At 41.8% G+C, this 15,808-nt stretch overlaps 1 protein-coding gene across 1 annotated transcript in view; it reads right to left on the bottom strand.

Annotated features, from left to right (window-relative positions):
• FRMD1 (FERM domain containing 1) overlaps positions 1-15,808 on the bottom strand; it is a 112,365-nt gene that overhangs the window by 8,453 nt on the left and 88,104 nt on the right. Inside the window, exons 8-13 of the mRNA XM_073627537.1 lie at positions 8,739-8,804; positions 5,597-5,665; positions 4,852-5,026; positions 2,408-2,737; positions 1,929-2,057; positions 214-254 (exon numbers count right to left, since the gene is read on the bottom strand). Coding sequence (XP_073483638.1) covers positions 214-254; positions 1,929-2,057; positions 2,408-2,737; positions 4,852-5,026; positions 5,597-5,665; positions 8,739-8,804 — 810 coding nt within the window. The remainder of the gene's footprint in view (positions 1-213; positions 255-1,928; positions 2,058-2,407; positions 2,738-4,851; positions 5,027-5,596; positions 5,666-8,738; positions 8,805-15,808) is intronic.

The following is a 15,808-nucleotide window of genomic DNA, read 5'->3' on the forward strand; positions in this document are numbered from 1 at the left end:
GGCATAGTGAGACTATATTTGTCAAAGGAACATTGTCACAAATTATTACTGTATATAAAGATTTTTTTAATGTAAATTTCTGCTGTGCTACAACCACCACTACTGTTCTCCAAGGCTTGTAACAAACCCAATGCCATAAAGTACACGTGGTTCTTAGCAAAAACATGTATTTGAATATAATTTACACCCTATTATTTATTGCATTTAAAATACCTTATGAAAAGGATCCACTCTTTGTCCTCTCAACTTCACAGCTGAAAATAAAAAACAAAGACGTGCTTAAGTAAAATATTGCTTGATGCAGAGTTTAACTGTTGCAAACATTGTTCTTATACTAGGAATAGTCTTAAAGTGGTATTAAACCCCAAACCAAAAATGTAATATATTGCAGCTTACCAATCATTAGATGTGGTGGCTGCATCAGTTTTCATTTTCAGGTTATTTTCCCCTCTGTTTTCACCTGGTGATCTGGCCAGTAACCAACCTCCTGTATTAGAGTGCCTACATTCTGGATGAATGAGCACAAGGTGCACATCTAGACAACAGCATAGTCAGTCTGGGGGCAGGAGTGTTAGATGTACCATCAGATTTAAATACACTAACAAACTGAAGCCAAACTCCATCTAAAGCTTTAAAGGCAGAATAAAAATAAAAATACACCTCATACTTACCTGCTCTGTGCAGTGGTTTTGCACAGAACAGCCCTGATCCTCCTCTTCTAGGGTCCCCCGTCGGAGGTTCTTGTGCACATTGCTGGATGGACATTGGGTTCAGGTAAGTAATGGGGGGGGGGGGGGGGGCTGCTGCACACAAGGTTTTTTTACTTTCATGCAAAGAATGTTGCCGGATATAGCTGGAGGCACCGATCGTTTGTGAAAAACCTGACAGGCTGGTTGCACACTGCCCACTGCTGGACCAGTCAAATTTTGTTCTATGTATGGCGAGCTGCAATACAATATATGTTTACTTTTGGGTTTAATGCCACTTTGAGTCACTGCCAACAGTAAAGCTACAAAACATTAAAAAAAAAAAAATGGATCAATTGCCATTCAAATTGATTGAACCTGTTCCTGCACAGAAAATTATTTTCCACTAAGGGTTAGTCAAAAGACTTCCTTTAGGCAGAACAATTTTCAGTTATACGTGTACAGTTCATGTACAGCCTGCATTTTTCTGTGCATAATACCATGAGGCACGTGTGCCCTGGTGACTTCTATGGCTTATTTAAAAGCTGCATGCATAAAGTTACATTTGCAATTGCATGTACAGTATTATAGGCATCTTGTGTTTCTGTATCTACTGAATTGGTCTCATTGTAAACCTGAAGCTGTTTTTCTGTTTCAATATGTTTATTGAGTTTTTGGGTAAACAGGAGAATCAAACTAGCTCGTTGATCGCCCATGCAGGGGCTAGAAACATGTAAAAATGACCAATGATCAATATCGTTCACAATTATCCTAGGACATAGTGAAAATAGGGGAAGGTATCAATAAATGAATACTGCATAAAATGCCATGTCCCCAAAATCGTCGCCGAAGGGGAGGCTCTTCTCCAGGCAACCCCCCCCCATAGAAGGCAACGGCAGGAACCAGGACAGTGAGAAACCAGAAAGAAAGCGAGAAGAGCGAAAAGGCAGAGAGAGGGGGGCATAGATAGGAGAGGGGGGAAACTGAAGCCATTTTTCAAGTTATGTGTGTGTCACTGGTATCTGAAATGATGACGTGAGATGCACTTATTAACAAACATCATAGTTATGACATCTACTGCATTTGAGAAGCTTGAATATTTTTGTCAATTCTTTCACACTTCAGGGTGCAATAAACCTTTTAGAAACTGTGCAAGATTCCTGAAAGCAGTGTGGTGAAGGATATGGGATGGTTACTGGAAATCTGCTGTTATCTAGGGAGATGAACACCGTTTTAACCTACTTTGCCAGCTGTAATTATCCATTATGGGAGAATCCACACATTGTTCTTCAGTTTCCAAAACAGATGTGTCTGATGATTTTGGGACAGTAACTTCGGCATCAAGAGGCTTATCCACCGACAGCTCAACCTCTGTTGAAATACGCAAGTAGTATAATTATTCAACATGATTTTAGAGCAAACATTTTTTCAGCAACAGATGACTTCATTTTAGTATGAAAAAAAAAAAAACTTGAAATAGCAATTTCAATAAGGATAGCTGATGAGCAGAAAAAGTTAGGCAAATCACAAATCATCGATCACTGATATAACGTTTTCAGAAAATAATCGTGGGACCTCAAATCCCTTAAAGAGACTGCATTGCTAGGTGCCTACCTGCCACACAGCTACCATCTGAGCAAATTCCCTGTAACACACATTTTGTATATCATCACAAAACCCAACTTGGGATTTAGAATTACTAATCAAAAAGCAATTATTACCATCATCTTGAGAATCTCCATCTGTTCTTCCTTTGCTTTCATGTTCAATTCCAGAGGTGCTTTGACTGATGGTAGAGCTATAAGAATTCTTATTAAGATGAACAACCTCGAGACCAAAGGGATCATCTACAGACATCTCCTCTGACATCCTGTGGTGTGAATCAGCTTCAATCCCAGAGGTATGTGAGCTACTGTGACTGACAGTTGACTGTCTAGAAAGGCGATTGTTCTTGGCACTTTCCCTGCTGCTTCCACGAGAATATTTATCGGATGGATCTAAATCCATTTCCATGTTGTCACTTACATAGGATTCCCTGTAGAACTTTTTTTCTAGAGAACAAACAAAAGCATTATTAGTAGATATTCATAACCTCCATAAAACATATTGTTTTGAAGTTGAGATGTAATAAACACTCTTTAAAGTTGTCAAGTTTCCAAAAGCTAGGCACACATGGGCCAAAAATGGTCGGTTCGGCAGTTACGGGCCGAGTTTTGGCCCGTATGTACAGCTCCATGTGTGACAGAAGCTGGCCTCACAACCAGAATACGATAGCTCAGCAGGGAGATCGCCGCACTAACATTGAATGTGAATGGCGAACTGTACTTTTTTTTTGTTCAGCCTGCTGGGTTGAAAGAAACAAAAATTTCCGCGTGTACCCAGCAAAAGACATGGAACCCATTTGGGCAGAAGAGGACTCACCATGACAAATCTAACAAGTTCATTGTAAAAAGGTTAAGGCTTTGCAAGATTTTTTAATAAATCGTGTAAACTGGAGCCGGTTTATGAAAATGAACTTTAAAGTATATATGTCATCTCAAAATTAAATTCTTCGCATTTCGGTTTTTACTTCTTGTCAATGTAGTATATTTTGTTTTCTTAATTTCTGGTGATCCTGCCAGTTCCCCTTCATCCTGACCATGCCAAGCGCGGTATCACATCTGTGCTGGTCATGTTTAATACCAATGCATTTTTCTAGGCGACACAAGAAGCTGTGTATACGGATGGCATGTCTGTTTTCCTGTGGTCAGTTTAGCTGGCACATCCTATGTTGCAGCTGGAGTAAGGCAGGTGAAAGTGACTGAGTACCACTTTTGCAGCTGCAGCCTATAGCTATTTGAAACTTAAAGCAGAGCGAAGCTCTGCTTATCTGCGCCCCCCCCCCCGTGCCACATTTGGCACCTTTCAGGGAGGGGGAGTGGGTACCTGACTTTGACAGGTACCCGTTCCCACTTCTGGGTGATCTCGTCGCAGTGAGATCACCCGTAAGTTCGGCCCCTCTCCACCTTCCCTGCCACCGGGCCATTCACAAAGCACAGCGGTCTTAACGCATGCGCAGTAGGGAACCAGTTGTGAAGCCGCAAGGCTTCACTGCCGGTTTTCCCTATAAGCAATGGCAGCAGCAGCACCTGAGGGCTGATGAAAAAATCAGCTGGAGTAAAGACACCGCGGGATCCCTGGGCAGGTAAGTGTCCTAATATTAAAAGTCAGCAGCTACAGTATTTGTAGCTGCTGACTTTTATTTATTTTTTTAAGGAGGTTGGACCAGAAGAACTTCTGAAACACAGTGCACACAAACAGAGAAGGCACTTGCCTGCCATGTGAGAAAGACACTCCCAGATAGGGGGAAGAGGAGCTGAATAGAGCTGTGTGGTCACATGACAATTTACAGGCAGTCCCCGACTTACCAACACCCGACTTACGAACGGACTCCTACTTACAAACGGCCTCAATGCTGGCTGCTTTGTATCTGTGTGTTCACAACTACTTTTATTCTTTCAAATGAAACATGAAGCTTGTCATAGTATAACAGCTCCACACTAATTCCAGGTTTAATGCATCAGTACCAAGTTTGTCCTTTAAAGCCTAGTACATTGGCCGGTTCAATGCAGTCGGTCCGATAGAAGCTGGCCATTTGGCTGGCTTCTGTCGAAGGGGCATGGCTGAAAAAGGTCAATGAGCGTTCTCAGCCAATGGCTGAGAGAGCTGACAGGAGTGTCTTAGTGGGGGGGGATCCCCCTGTCGGAACACAATAGAGCATCAGGGGAGATCACTGTACTAACATTGGATACTTAGTACAGTGGCTCCTCCTGAGCTGTCAGTTTTTTTCGTTTAGCTCTGTTTGGTTGAACGAAAAAAAAAACTACCAGTGTGTACTAGGCTTAACACGTATATGAAGCAGGGTCGTTCTAAGCCTCCCCAAGCATTATCAGCTGCCTTAAATATATAGGGGGAGCAGAGCATTGTAGGTTGTGCTGCTATGCAGATAACTGACTTTTAAAAATGATTTTGCACCTAATCTGTAAGAGGCCTGTCATGTTGAGTTTAAAACTGTAACTCAAATAACATGGAACAGGACACATTATGGATTCAACTACATACCCCCAAATTTGGTGTTGGATTGAGTATAAAATATTTATATATATTGATACAAGTTAACACATACCTTCTGCTTCTTCCACTTTCTTAATTTCTTTTAGCACAGGTTGTATATTTAGATACAGTCTATGACTATTACTGAGCAGATGCAAAAGGTGTTGTGATCGGAAGGGACAGCCTGTGTAGTAAACCAGTTTCCGTGCTGACGGCAATCCATCAGGTTGAATCTCAAATTTCTTACCCTTCAAACAAAATTACATGTATTTTAGAAACTCCAGAAAATAAACAGAAGTAACTATACAAAACTATTTCTTAGCAAATGTAATGTCTGATAGAAAAGCCTTATATTCTAGGAATAGTTTATTTAAAGTCTTGCATACTGTACACACCAAAATACAAAAACAGAAATAACAAAGAAAATGTTCACTCAATAGTGTAAAACGTTAATAGTCAAGAACTATGTGTTATGTACATAGACTTAATGTGGGTCCAATATTCCTTTACTTTAACCATGAATAATGTTGACATGAACAATATAGTTAAAAACCATTAATGGTTTGGAATCCGTGAAAGCAAGAAAAAAAAAAAAAAAAAAAAAAAAACTAATATTGTATAGATACAAATCATCAGTTTAAGAAATTGGTATTTTCCTAAAAAAAATTAGCAAACTTAAAAAAATATATAAAATATATTAATGTTTAAATAAAAGGGAAAACTACTAACAAAATGCAACACATTAGACCTGGGTCATTAAGAGCAAGTAAAATCCACAAATCTAAAATAAGAATAAACTATAAGTTTCATCTACTTACAAGAAATGTAAGCTTCCCCACATTTGACCACGGGAAATCATAGAGAAGTTGACGAATATGATCAATTTCCTGCATAAAAATAAATAAAATAAAAAGCATTCACAACTTCAATACTTGACAATAAAAACCAATATACTACATATTCCCATATAACGTAAGGGCCCTAATTAAAAAATTGTCTGTGAGAATGTCTCATGCATTTGCACAGCCATCATGAATAATCCTTTTTATTTGCCCAATTTATTTCCTATCACTGATCGCTAGCCCCATCTACTATGATATTTTCCTGATTAAGGTATTTCAGGAAAATACCTGGCCACTACATGGAGGTGAAGCCCAAACTATAGACAAAACAATTTAAAATTTTGGATTTAGAGGTGTTTAACCACTTCAGCCCCGAAAGGATTTGCCACCTTAAAGCAGTTGTATACCCAGTTTTTTTTTTTTTTTCCCTACAGATAAGCCTATAATAAGGCTTACCTGTAGGTAAAATGAATATCTCCTAAACCTGTAAGGTTTAGGAGATATTCACTGTGCATGCAGCCACTGACATCAGCGGCATATGTGCTGTGAAGCCTCGGCTGAAGGTCCGGCAGGCGCTACCGAAACTTGCCGGAAAAAATATTCCCGCATGCATGCGCAAGAGTGACGTCATTGCGGCTCGGGCCACTCACAGCGCCGAAGCCGTGAACCCGGAAGAAACGCAGAGGGCAAGATGTCAGCTCCCTCGGCGTGGACCGGGATGTGATACAGAGAACTCGCGGCGCATACTAGCTCATTATGCCTTTGCCTTACAGGGGTTTGTGTTTTTTTTTTCCATGTGCGGGTATGCAACCACTTTAATGACCAAGCCATTTTTTGCGATACGGCACCGCGTCGCTTTGACAATTGCGCAGTCGTGCGACACTGTACCCAAGCAAAATTTACGTCCTTTTTTCCCATAAATAGAGCTTTGTTTTGCTGGTATTTGATCACCTCTACGGTTTTTATTTTTTGCTATAAACAAAAAAAAAAATTCTATATTTTTTACGATAATAAATATCCCAATTTTTTAATCTATTCATCAGTTTAGGGCAATATGTATTCATATATATTATATATATATATATTTTTTTTTTTTAACCAAAATCGCAATAAGCGTATATTGATTGGTTTGCGCAAAATTTATAGCATCTACAAAATAGGAGATCGATTTATGGCATTTTTATCATTTATTTTTTACTAGTAACGGCGGCGATCTGCGATTTTTAGCGGGACTGCGACATTACGGCGGACAGATCGGACACTTTTGGCACTTTTTTGGGACCACTGACATTTATACAGCGATCAGTGCTATAAAAATGCACTGATTACTGTGTAAATGTCACTAGCAGGGAAGGGGTTAACAAGGGGGGCGCTCAAGGGGTTAAATGTGTTCCCTGCTAGGTGTTTCTAATGTGGGGGTATGGGACTCACTGGAGGAGATCGATCGCTGTTCCTAACCTTTAGGAGCAGACAATCTGTCTCTCCTCCCCTGACAGAACAGGGATTTGTGTGTTCACACACACAGATCCCTGATCTGGCTCTCGTGCCCACGATCACAGGTGGCCAGTAGGCATCGGAAACGCCAGGCCACACGGATCGGGTCCCCCACTGTGCAGCGCGCATGCATGCCTGCTAAGGCTCTTAAAGGAGTCGATGTACCTGTACGTCGGTTCGCGCAGGGCTGCCCCGTGAGCTGGTTGGGAAGTGGTTAAACCTTACACTTTCCTGTTTGTCTCCTTTACCCAATTGTCAGGACATAAGAGAAGAGAGACAAGAAAATGCGGCACCAAATCCAAGGTCCAGCACCTGTTGGTGTTGTGAGATGCTACTGAAATCTTGAACAGTGGAGGGGCCTAAAAGGAGTCAGTCTGCTGTGCTGAGCAACAGTGGATTGACTGGAGAGGGACTAAAAATAGGTGAGAACAAAGAACCGTTCTTTGCTCCCATCTGTTTTTGTCCTGTCCTGCTGCAGGATGCTGCACAGTGAAGTAATTAACAGGACTCGGTATTCTGCACTAGGCAATGGAGGAGCAGCTGGAAAGGTAATAAATTAGGCAGGGGCGGACCCAAGAATGAGAGGGGTTCTGCTAGGCTGGGAAAAGCAGACTAAACTCCACCAGCATCCCAGCTTTGGATCTTTCCACTTCAGGCAGCACTGACGTGATGACATCAGCACTGTCTGATAGATCTACAGTAGGGCACCAAGGCAGTTTTATAATATACAGATATGCAACAATGTTTTGGATAAGCGTTCATATGGAATGGCATAGCTGATCTATTGCTCTTCCCTATCTAGCCCTGCCTGCCTCATTGGAGATGTGCTGCTCATAGCAAGAAACAGCAATGGTTTTGGCATTTACTTGTGGGCCCCTAGGACTGGGGGGCTAAGAAAATATTGGACAGAACGATTATGAAATCATTCTAAAGTTACATAATTTTGGTTTGAAATAGCAGATTTAAATTTAAACACCTTTCTTATTTCCGAATATATGCAATCACAGTATATGTTTTCTTGGTATTGCCAATGATGTAATTTCACAAAAACCTGGTTCTAAAACAGAATTACCATTCACTAAATGAACTTGTTGCACCAGATACGCACCACTCAGGATACACAAACTTCTGGTCAAAAAAGAAAAATAATAACTCCTCCAAGATATAAAAAACATATACCACATTTATTTAAAAGTCTGCTGGTTAAAGGCAAGATTGCTTGTAATGGATACTGTGTATTTTTAACAAATGTGACTAGCCCACCATACCTTTGTCCCTTTATCAATGTAGGAGATGAGGTTACAGACCTCAGGTTTTGACAAACAGTATGCTGACTGGCTAAGGCCCTGTGGCTTTGTTTACATCCTCTGCTGCCCCAAGCATGTGCTGGCACCTGCCATACAGCTATAGCATTGACTCAAGTCATTTAGGTTTTTAATATATAGCCGAAGGTAGTGGGCAGGGCTTTTTTTCCCCTTATAGTACATTTATCCTTTATTAGATACCTAAAGCTGATGTGATTTTGCTATTTCTAATTCCAGTGCAACTTAGAAAATGAAATTTTCCTTTTTACTGTATGGAAAGAGGTCTTATAACTGCCATTCTGAAAAAAAAAATGTATTACCTGGTAAATATGAATTCCTCGAAGAGTTACACCAAGAATAATAGAAGGTCTGTCTTCTTTCTTGTCCTATAAAAAAAAAAAAAAAAAAAAAGTCCATTTTAATGATTTAGCAACATGCATATCTATGTATAGATTCAACAGTTTTTCAGATATTGCTGGCAGAAACTAGAGGAGTCTCTAGATTGACAAACAGTCTGCGTAGATTTATAGCCATAGACTTCTGAGGCATAAATACCACTTGGTCCGTATGTATTATGGATGATATTACCTTGTTCAATCTTAGGGCCAAAACTTTAGGCAGTATTTTCATGTCAGATTGCAAAAGACATATCGGCCTATAGGAGCCAGGATCTAAGGGGTCCTTTCCGGGTTTCAAACTAGAGGAGTTTACACAATAGATTTGCCTGTTGCTCCAGGATGAACATGAAAATCCTTGCGCAAGTTGGCAGGATCCCCTTTTTGTCTTCAGACAAGTGTAATCAATTAGTGTGCTGCTACTGCTGTTTAGAAGACATTCAAATCAGAAAGTCAGCTCAAAATATACTGTAGGTAAGTGGAAGTAGGCCTTGTCTAGCTCCTCAATAATAGCAAGAACTAAGATAACAGAGGGAGAGAAGGCTACAGAAGTACAGGAAAACCAAGAAGTGGCAAGTACAGGGATGCTGGCATAGATTGAGGGGGGGGCGCATCACTGGTCCATATACAGCATGGGAAAAGTGAATTGAGAAAAATATGGTGCGGAGAGTTAGGCATACCCATTGGTTATTTAAATATACAAAGTATTTCCACACTAGATATGGAGAAACAAATATTTTAAGCAGCTGGGTGGCCTGGTGTAAAAAAAACAAAAAACAAAAAAAAAAAACAAAAAAAGAAACAGGAGCCCTGGGCAGGTAGGCTATACATCAAGTATGCATTTCATGAGATTTTACTGCAGTATACCTTTTAGCGGGTAAAGTAATTTTCTCCTAAAGAGGTCATTTTCCAGTGGAACAGCACCATCACAAATTTTTCAGTGCTCTACCACTGTATAGAATTAAGTTACATTTATTCTGTTGGTTTTAATTATTTGTTTTGTTTGCTCATAAAAAATGGAAGACAACATTTTCTATGCTTGTGTCTTAGAGTACCTCTTTATATATTCATAGCCATTCAGGCACGTTGTGAGGATCCAACTCTTTTGTCTTGCACATAATACCAAGTAGACAAGTTACTTTCCTTTCATTATCTATATAAGATTATGTTCCCCTAGGGAAAACATTTACTAACAAAGCACACTTTTACAATTCATGTCATGTGTGCAGTTCTATAATGCTGTCAGAATACATTTCAAATGTGTTAATGCTGAATGAAGTATAATATATTTTCATCGCTATTTGTTCTGGTGCCCGTTGTCATCAGGAGTAATGAAAAATCCAACATTTTGGAGTTGTCACCAGAAGTATGTCGAGCAAATCCTCCAATGTTTTGTAGATTAACTATTGGATTTCCCTCTCTCTTGGAAGAGATTTCCTTACTTTCTAATGAGTTTCAACGACAGGAAATGAAAAGAGATTTCCCCAATGAGTCAGACAGAAAAAAAAAACACCTGACGGGGTCTTAAATATTCATTACTCCCTCCAACATAAAAAAAGCAATGGTTTAGCCATAGGTTAATGTGTAACATGTTAACATCTAGTAAACGTAAAGGCTAAGTCCACCTTTAGGAACATGTTACACCTGTATTTACGGGTTAGGCAGCTACCCCTAGAGTCCCCCCTCCTGTGACAGCATGGTGGGGAAATATAGGCAGACAGCTGGAGGAAGAGTTTACAGGAGCCTGTGATTGCACATGTGGGTGCAATGCTTTCCAGGCTCCTGTGAAAAAGTTCAAGAAAAATATTTTACTGTAACTGCAAAAACCTTGGCTTTGTTGTCCATTGACGGACGTAGGACTTGTAGAGATCCTGGAACAGCTGGGACATTCAAAAGCAGTCCAACTGAGGCAGGGGAGTACCTAGAGCATTTGGCACCCGGGGCAGATCCTATATCTGGCACCCCCCCCACCTCGAAGCACTCAGCCCCCCAACACACCCGTAGACACTCAGATGCCCCCCCCCCCACACACACACCTGTAGGCACTCAGCCCCCCCTCACACCCGTACACAACCCCTTCGTCACACCCCTACGCACTCAGCCCCCCTCACACCTCTACGCACTCAGCCCCCAACACACCCGTAGACACTCAGCTGCCCCCACACCTGTACACACTCAGCCCCCCCCATACTATACCTGTACACACTCAGTCCCCCCCCACGCACACACCTCTACCTGTACACACTCAGCTGCTCCCACCCCCCCCACACACACACACCTGTACACGCTCAGTCCCCCCCCCCCCCCCCCCCACACACACACACCTCTACCTGCACACACTCAGCTGCCCTCCCCCTGTACACAAACAGCCTCCTACCTTCACTTGTACTCACAGCCCCCAGGTAAGGTGGTCTTCCTAGTCCCAGGTCCTGTTTCTATATGTCCCTCTGAGACAAGAGAGGAGCTGCAATCCAAAATATAGTACACACGAGGGGGCACATGCAGGAAGCAGCCAGAGGTGGCAGTAAAGAGCCTGACTGTGAGCTGAATAACATAGAGGAGCAGCCGCTGCTTACACGCACAAATATAGAGCCAGCACAGCTACAGTGCACCCGCCCTGCCTTGTCCCATCCCCGATAGCTGGCCTGACACCCCCCCCCTCCCCAATGTGTGCCCGCAACTCCAAACCCCCCCCCCGGGTGGGCCACTGAACTGAGGGGTGGGCAAAAGCCACTAAGAAAAGCAACACAGTGTACATCATACTGCAACAGTGCCTAAATGAAGGCCAAATGATAAACAAGCCCATCAATTTGCAAATTGCCATGACCAAGGCGAGAACAACCTGGTGCTCCAGACCACTGCAGATAAGTACTACTAAGTGGAGGAAAGTGCTATCAGAAGGAGCCATGGGTCTCAATCAGCAAACGTAGCAATGATCAAACAATCCATCAAAAGACAAATGAAACAGCACACCAACCTGAACAGGGGACAAAAAACTATGTGGTAGCATAAGTAACTTGGTCAACAAAAAACATTGTTTAACTGCTTCAATACTGGACACTTCCTGCCCAGGCCAATTTCTAGCTTTCAGCGCTGTCACACATTGAATGATAATTGCGCAGTCATGCAACGCTGTCCCCAAATGAAATTTTTATCATTTTTTCACACAAATAGAGCTTTATTTTGGCGCTATTTAATCACCGCTGGATTTTATTTGTTGCTTAATGGAGCTCTTGGCCCCTCCCGCCTGTTCAGTGCCCCCACAGCAAGCAGTTTGTTATGTGGGCACCCAAGCCGAGTCACAGCTCCATGTGTCCATTCAGACACAGAGCCCCGCCCCCTCTCTCCCCTGATTGGCTAGCTGAGTTTGATTGACAGCAGCGAGAAGCAATAGCACCACTGCTGTGTCTCAATCAGAAAGGAGAATTATGGATGGCTGAGACACTGGTGGACCATGCTGGACAGAGAGGGACCTCAGGTAAGTATTATTAGGGGGGCTGCTGCACACAGAAGGTTTTTCATCTTCATGCATGAAGATAAAAAACCTTCTGCCTTTACAACTCCTTTAATGCATTCTATGCATGAAGATAAAAAGCCTTCTGTGTGCAGCAGCCCCCCTAATACTTACCTGACTAGATCCAGCGATGTTGCAGGAGTGTCTCGGCTTCCTGGGACTCTCCTCCTCATTGACTGAGACGGCAAGGCAGTACAATTGGCTCCCGCTGCTGTCAAAGTCAGTTAGCCAATGAGGAGAGAAAGGGGACGGGACGGGGACGGGGACGGGGCCGAGGCTCAGTATCTAAATGGACACAGGGAGCTGTGGCTCGGCTTGGGTGCCCCCATAGTAAGCTGCTTGCTGTGGGGGCACTGGACAGGAGGAAGGGGCCAGGAGCACTGAAGAGGGACCCAAGAAGAGGAGTATCTTGACTGCTCTGTGCAAAACCATTACACAGAGGAGGTAAGTTGGGACCCTTACTGTTTAATATATTTATAAATGATATAGGGTCTGGGATTAAAAGTACCATTTCAGTGTTTACAGAGGACACCAAACTATGCAGTGGAATAACAGCCTTTACAGAATCTCCAACTTACAAGACAACCTCAATGCACTGTTTAATTGGGCGACTATGTGGCAGATGAGGCTTAATGTAGATAAATGTAAAGTTATGCACTTGGGGGCTAAGAATTTGCATGCCTCATACATACTAAGGGGAGTACACTTGGGGGAATCCATTTAATAGCATGCAATGCCAAACTGTGGTTTCCAAAGCGAGCAAAGTCTTTTCTTGTATTAGGAGAGGTATAGACTCCAGAGAGAGATATCATTTTGCCCCTGTTCAAATCATTAGTAAGACCTCATCTTGAATTTGCAGTTCAGTTTTGGGCACCAGTTCTCAAAAAGTATATCGGATAACTGGAGAAAGTGCAGAAAAGGGCAACCAAACTGATAAGAGGTATGGAGGAGCTCAGCTATGAGGGAAGATTAGAGGAACTGAATGTATTCTCTCTTGAGAAGAGGAGATAAGGGGGGATATGATCAACATGTACAAATATATAAGGGGTCCATATAGTTAACTTGGTGTGGAGTTATTCATATTACCGTCAACACAGAGGACAAGGGGACAATCTTTACACCTAGGAGGAAAAGAGATTTCATCTCCAAATACAGAAAAGGTTCCTTCTTATACCGCATCCTAATACCGACCATCCACATGATGTAAAAGAAAACATGATACATCAGACCAAGGCCACCTTCTTCCATTGCTCTGTTGTCCAGTTCTGATGTTCATGTGACCATTGCAGAAGCTTTTGTCTGTGTACATAGGTCACCATGGGCTTTACAGGCCCATTCACAACAAACTGCAATGCCCATTTTTTTTCTGCTTTCACCACATCAACTTCATGGACAACATGTTAACTTTCTGCCTAATATATCCCACAAATTTTCAGATGCCAGTGTAACAAAATATTACCTGTCAGTGGTCATAATGTTATGGCTAATAGGTGTATAATACATATACAGTTCTCAAGAGTCTGTACCTTCCATATTCTCCAGTTTTGCCTGCTTAACACATTTTCTGGCAGGTCAATCTACTCCTATTCAAACTTACAAAAAAGTATCCCTTTAAATCACCTGATTTGCGTCTTGAGTCCCCTTCTTAAAGGCCTGTACAAATGGATGTAAAAACATACTCAGCATATTCTAACAGCAACACTGCTTAATAGTACAGAAAAGGAAAAAACATCTCCCCACCATTCAAGCATGTGCTATACTTTCATAATGAATTAATAAAACGCATTTAAACCTTAAAGTGATTGTAAAGTCTCATTTTTTTTTTCTATGAAAATAACATGTTATACTTACCTGCTCTGTTGCAGTGGATTTGCACAGAGCAGCCCAGATCCTCCTCTTCTCGGGTGCCTCCTCTGTGCTCCTGGCCCCTCCCTCCTGTTGAGTGCCCCCACAGCAAGCAGCTTGCTATGGGGGCACCCAAGCCGAGCTGAGGCTCTGTGTGTTCATTCAGACACGGAGCTGTGGTTCGACCCCGCCCCTCTCTCTCCTGACTGGCTGACTTTGATTGACAGCAGCAGGAGCCAAAGGCGCCGCTGCTGTGTCTCAGCCAATCAGGAGGGAGAGTCCCAGATGGCCAAGACACTCGTGGACATCACTGGACAGAGATGGGGCTCGGGTATTAGGGGGGCCGAGGGGGCTGCTGCGCACAGACGGCTTTTTATCTTAATGCATTAAGATAAAAAAATCTTCTGACTTAACAACCCCTTTAACCACTAGAATCCATAATACAGAGACACCATCAAATATGGTAACTCGCTATACGAGTGCTTACACAGCACCTGGGATTCCCAGGTATGGAAAATATGTTGGAATTTGAGTTGCACTGCTAAAACACCAATTCACAACATCCCTTAATCTGGAGACCTTACTTTGACCAGACCTTCCTAACTCCCTCTGCTATTCCCTCTCATAAAAACCCCTTCTTTCCAAGTTATTCATCCACAGAACAAACTTCTTCAACCTCTCACTAATTCTTGTTACACTCAGACTTATTTTTTTTTTTTTTTTTTTAGCACCAGACAAATTATAGTTACATAGTTAGTCTGGTTGAAAAAAGACGCAAGTCCATCCAGTTCAACCCACAGAGCAAAACACGAAAAAAAACACACACACTAATAGAAAACCTCCATATGCAGAATCCTATATCCACAGTTGATCCAGAGAAAGGCAAAAAAAAAAAAAAAGAAAGCAGAATCCAATTTGCTTCAGCAGTGTAAAAAACTCCTTCCTGAGGAATATTTCATGGAACAACTTTATCTATAAATATTAGCATCTAGTTATATTTTTTTGTGCAGGAAAGAACGCAGGATTTAAAAAAAAAAAACAAAACAAAAAAACAAAAAACAAACAAGCTGGCCAGTACAGCTCTTGTGGGAGTCTATTCCACATCTTCGCAGCTCTTATTATGAAGAAGTCTTTCCATATTTGGAAGTTAAACCTCTTTTTCCCTACAGATGTAAAGAGTACCCACTTGTCCTCTGTGATTACCTTTTTGATCATATCCCCCTAATTTCTTCTCAAGAGAGAATAAATTCAGTTCCTCTAATCTTTCCGCTTTCCTTACCTGAGATCCTCCATACCTCTTATCAGTTTGGTTGCCCTTCTCTGCGCACTCTCCAGTTTCTGAATATAATTTTTGTGAACTGGTACCCAAAACTGAACTGCATATTCCAGATGAGCTCTTACCAAATGATTTGTACAGGGGCAAAAATAGGATTTTTTCATCATACTTACCTGTAAAATCCTTTTCTTTGAGTATATCATGGGACAGAGTTAGGCTAATATTCATTACCTGCTAAGTTATACTTCAATATCACATCACTATCACAAGGTGAATGGACACTGGTAGACCAAAGATCTTTAGACAGGAAGTGATCCCTATATAACCTCTCCCATACAGAAAGTACTTCAGTTTTGTAGC

The sequence above is a fragment of the Aquarana catesbeiana genome, linkage group LG04, assembly GCF_042186555.1.
Source record: "Aquarana catesbeiana isolate 2022-GZ linkage group LG04, ASM4218655v1, whole genome shotgun sequence".
Classification (NCBI taxonomy): domain Eukaryota; kingdom Metazoa; phylum Chordata; class Amphibia; order Anura; family Ranidae; genus Aquarana; species Aquarana catesbeiana.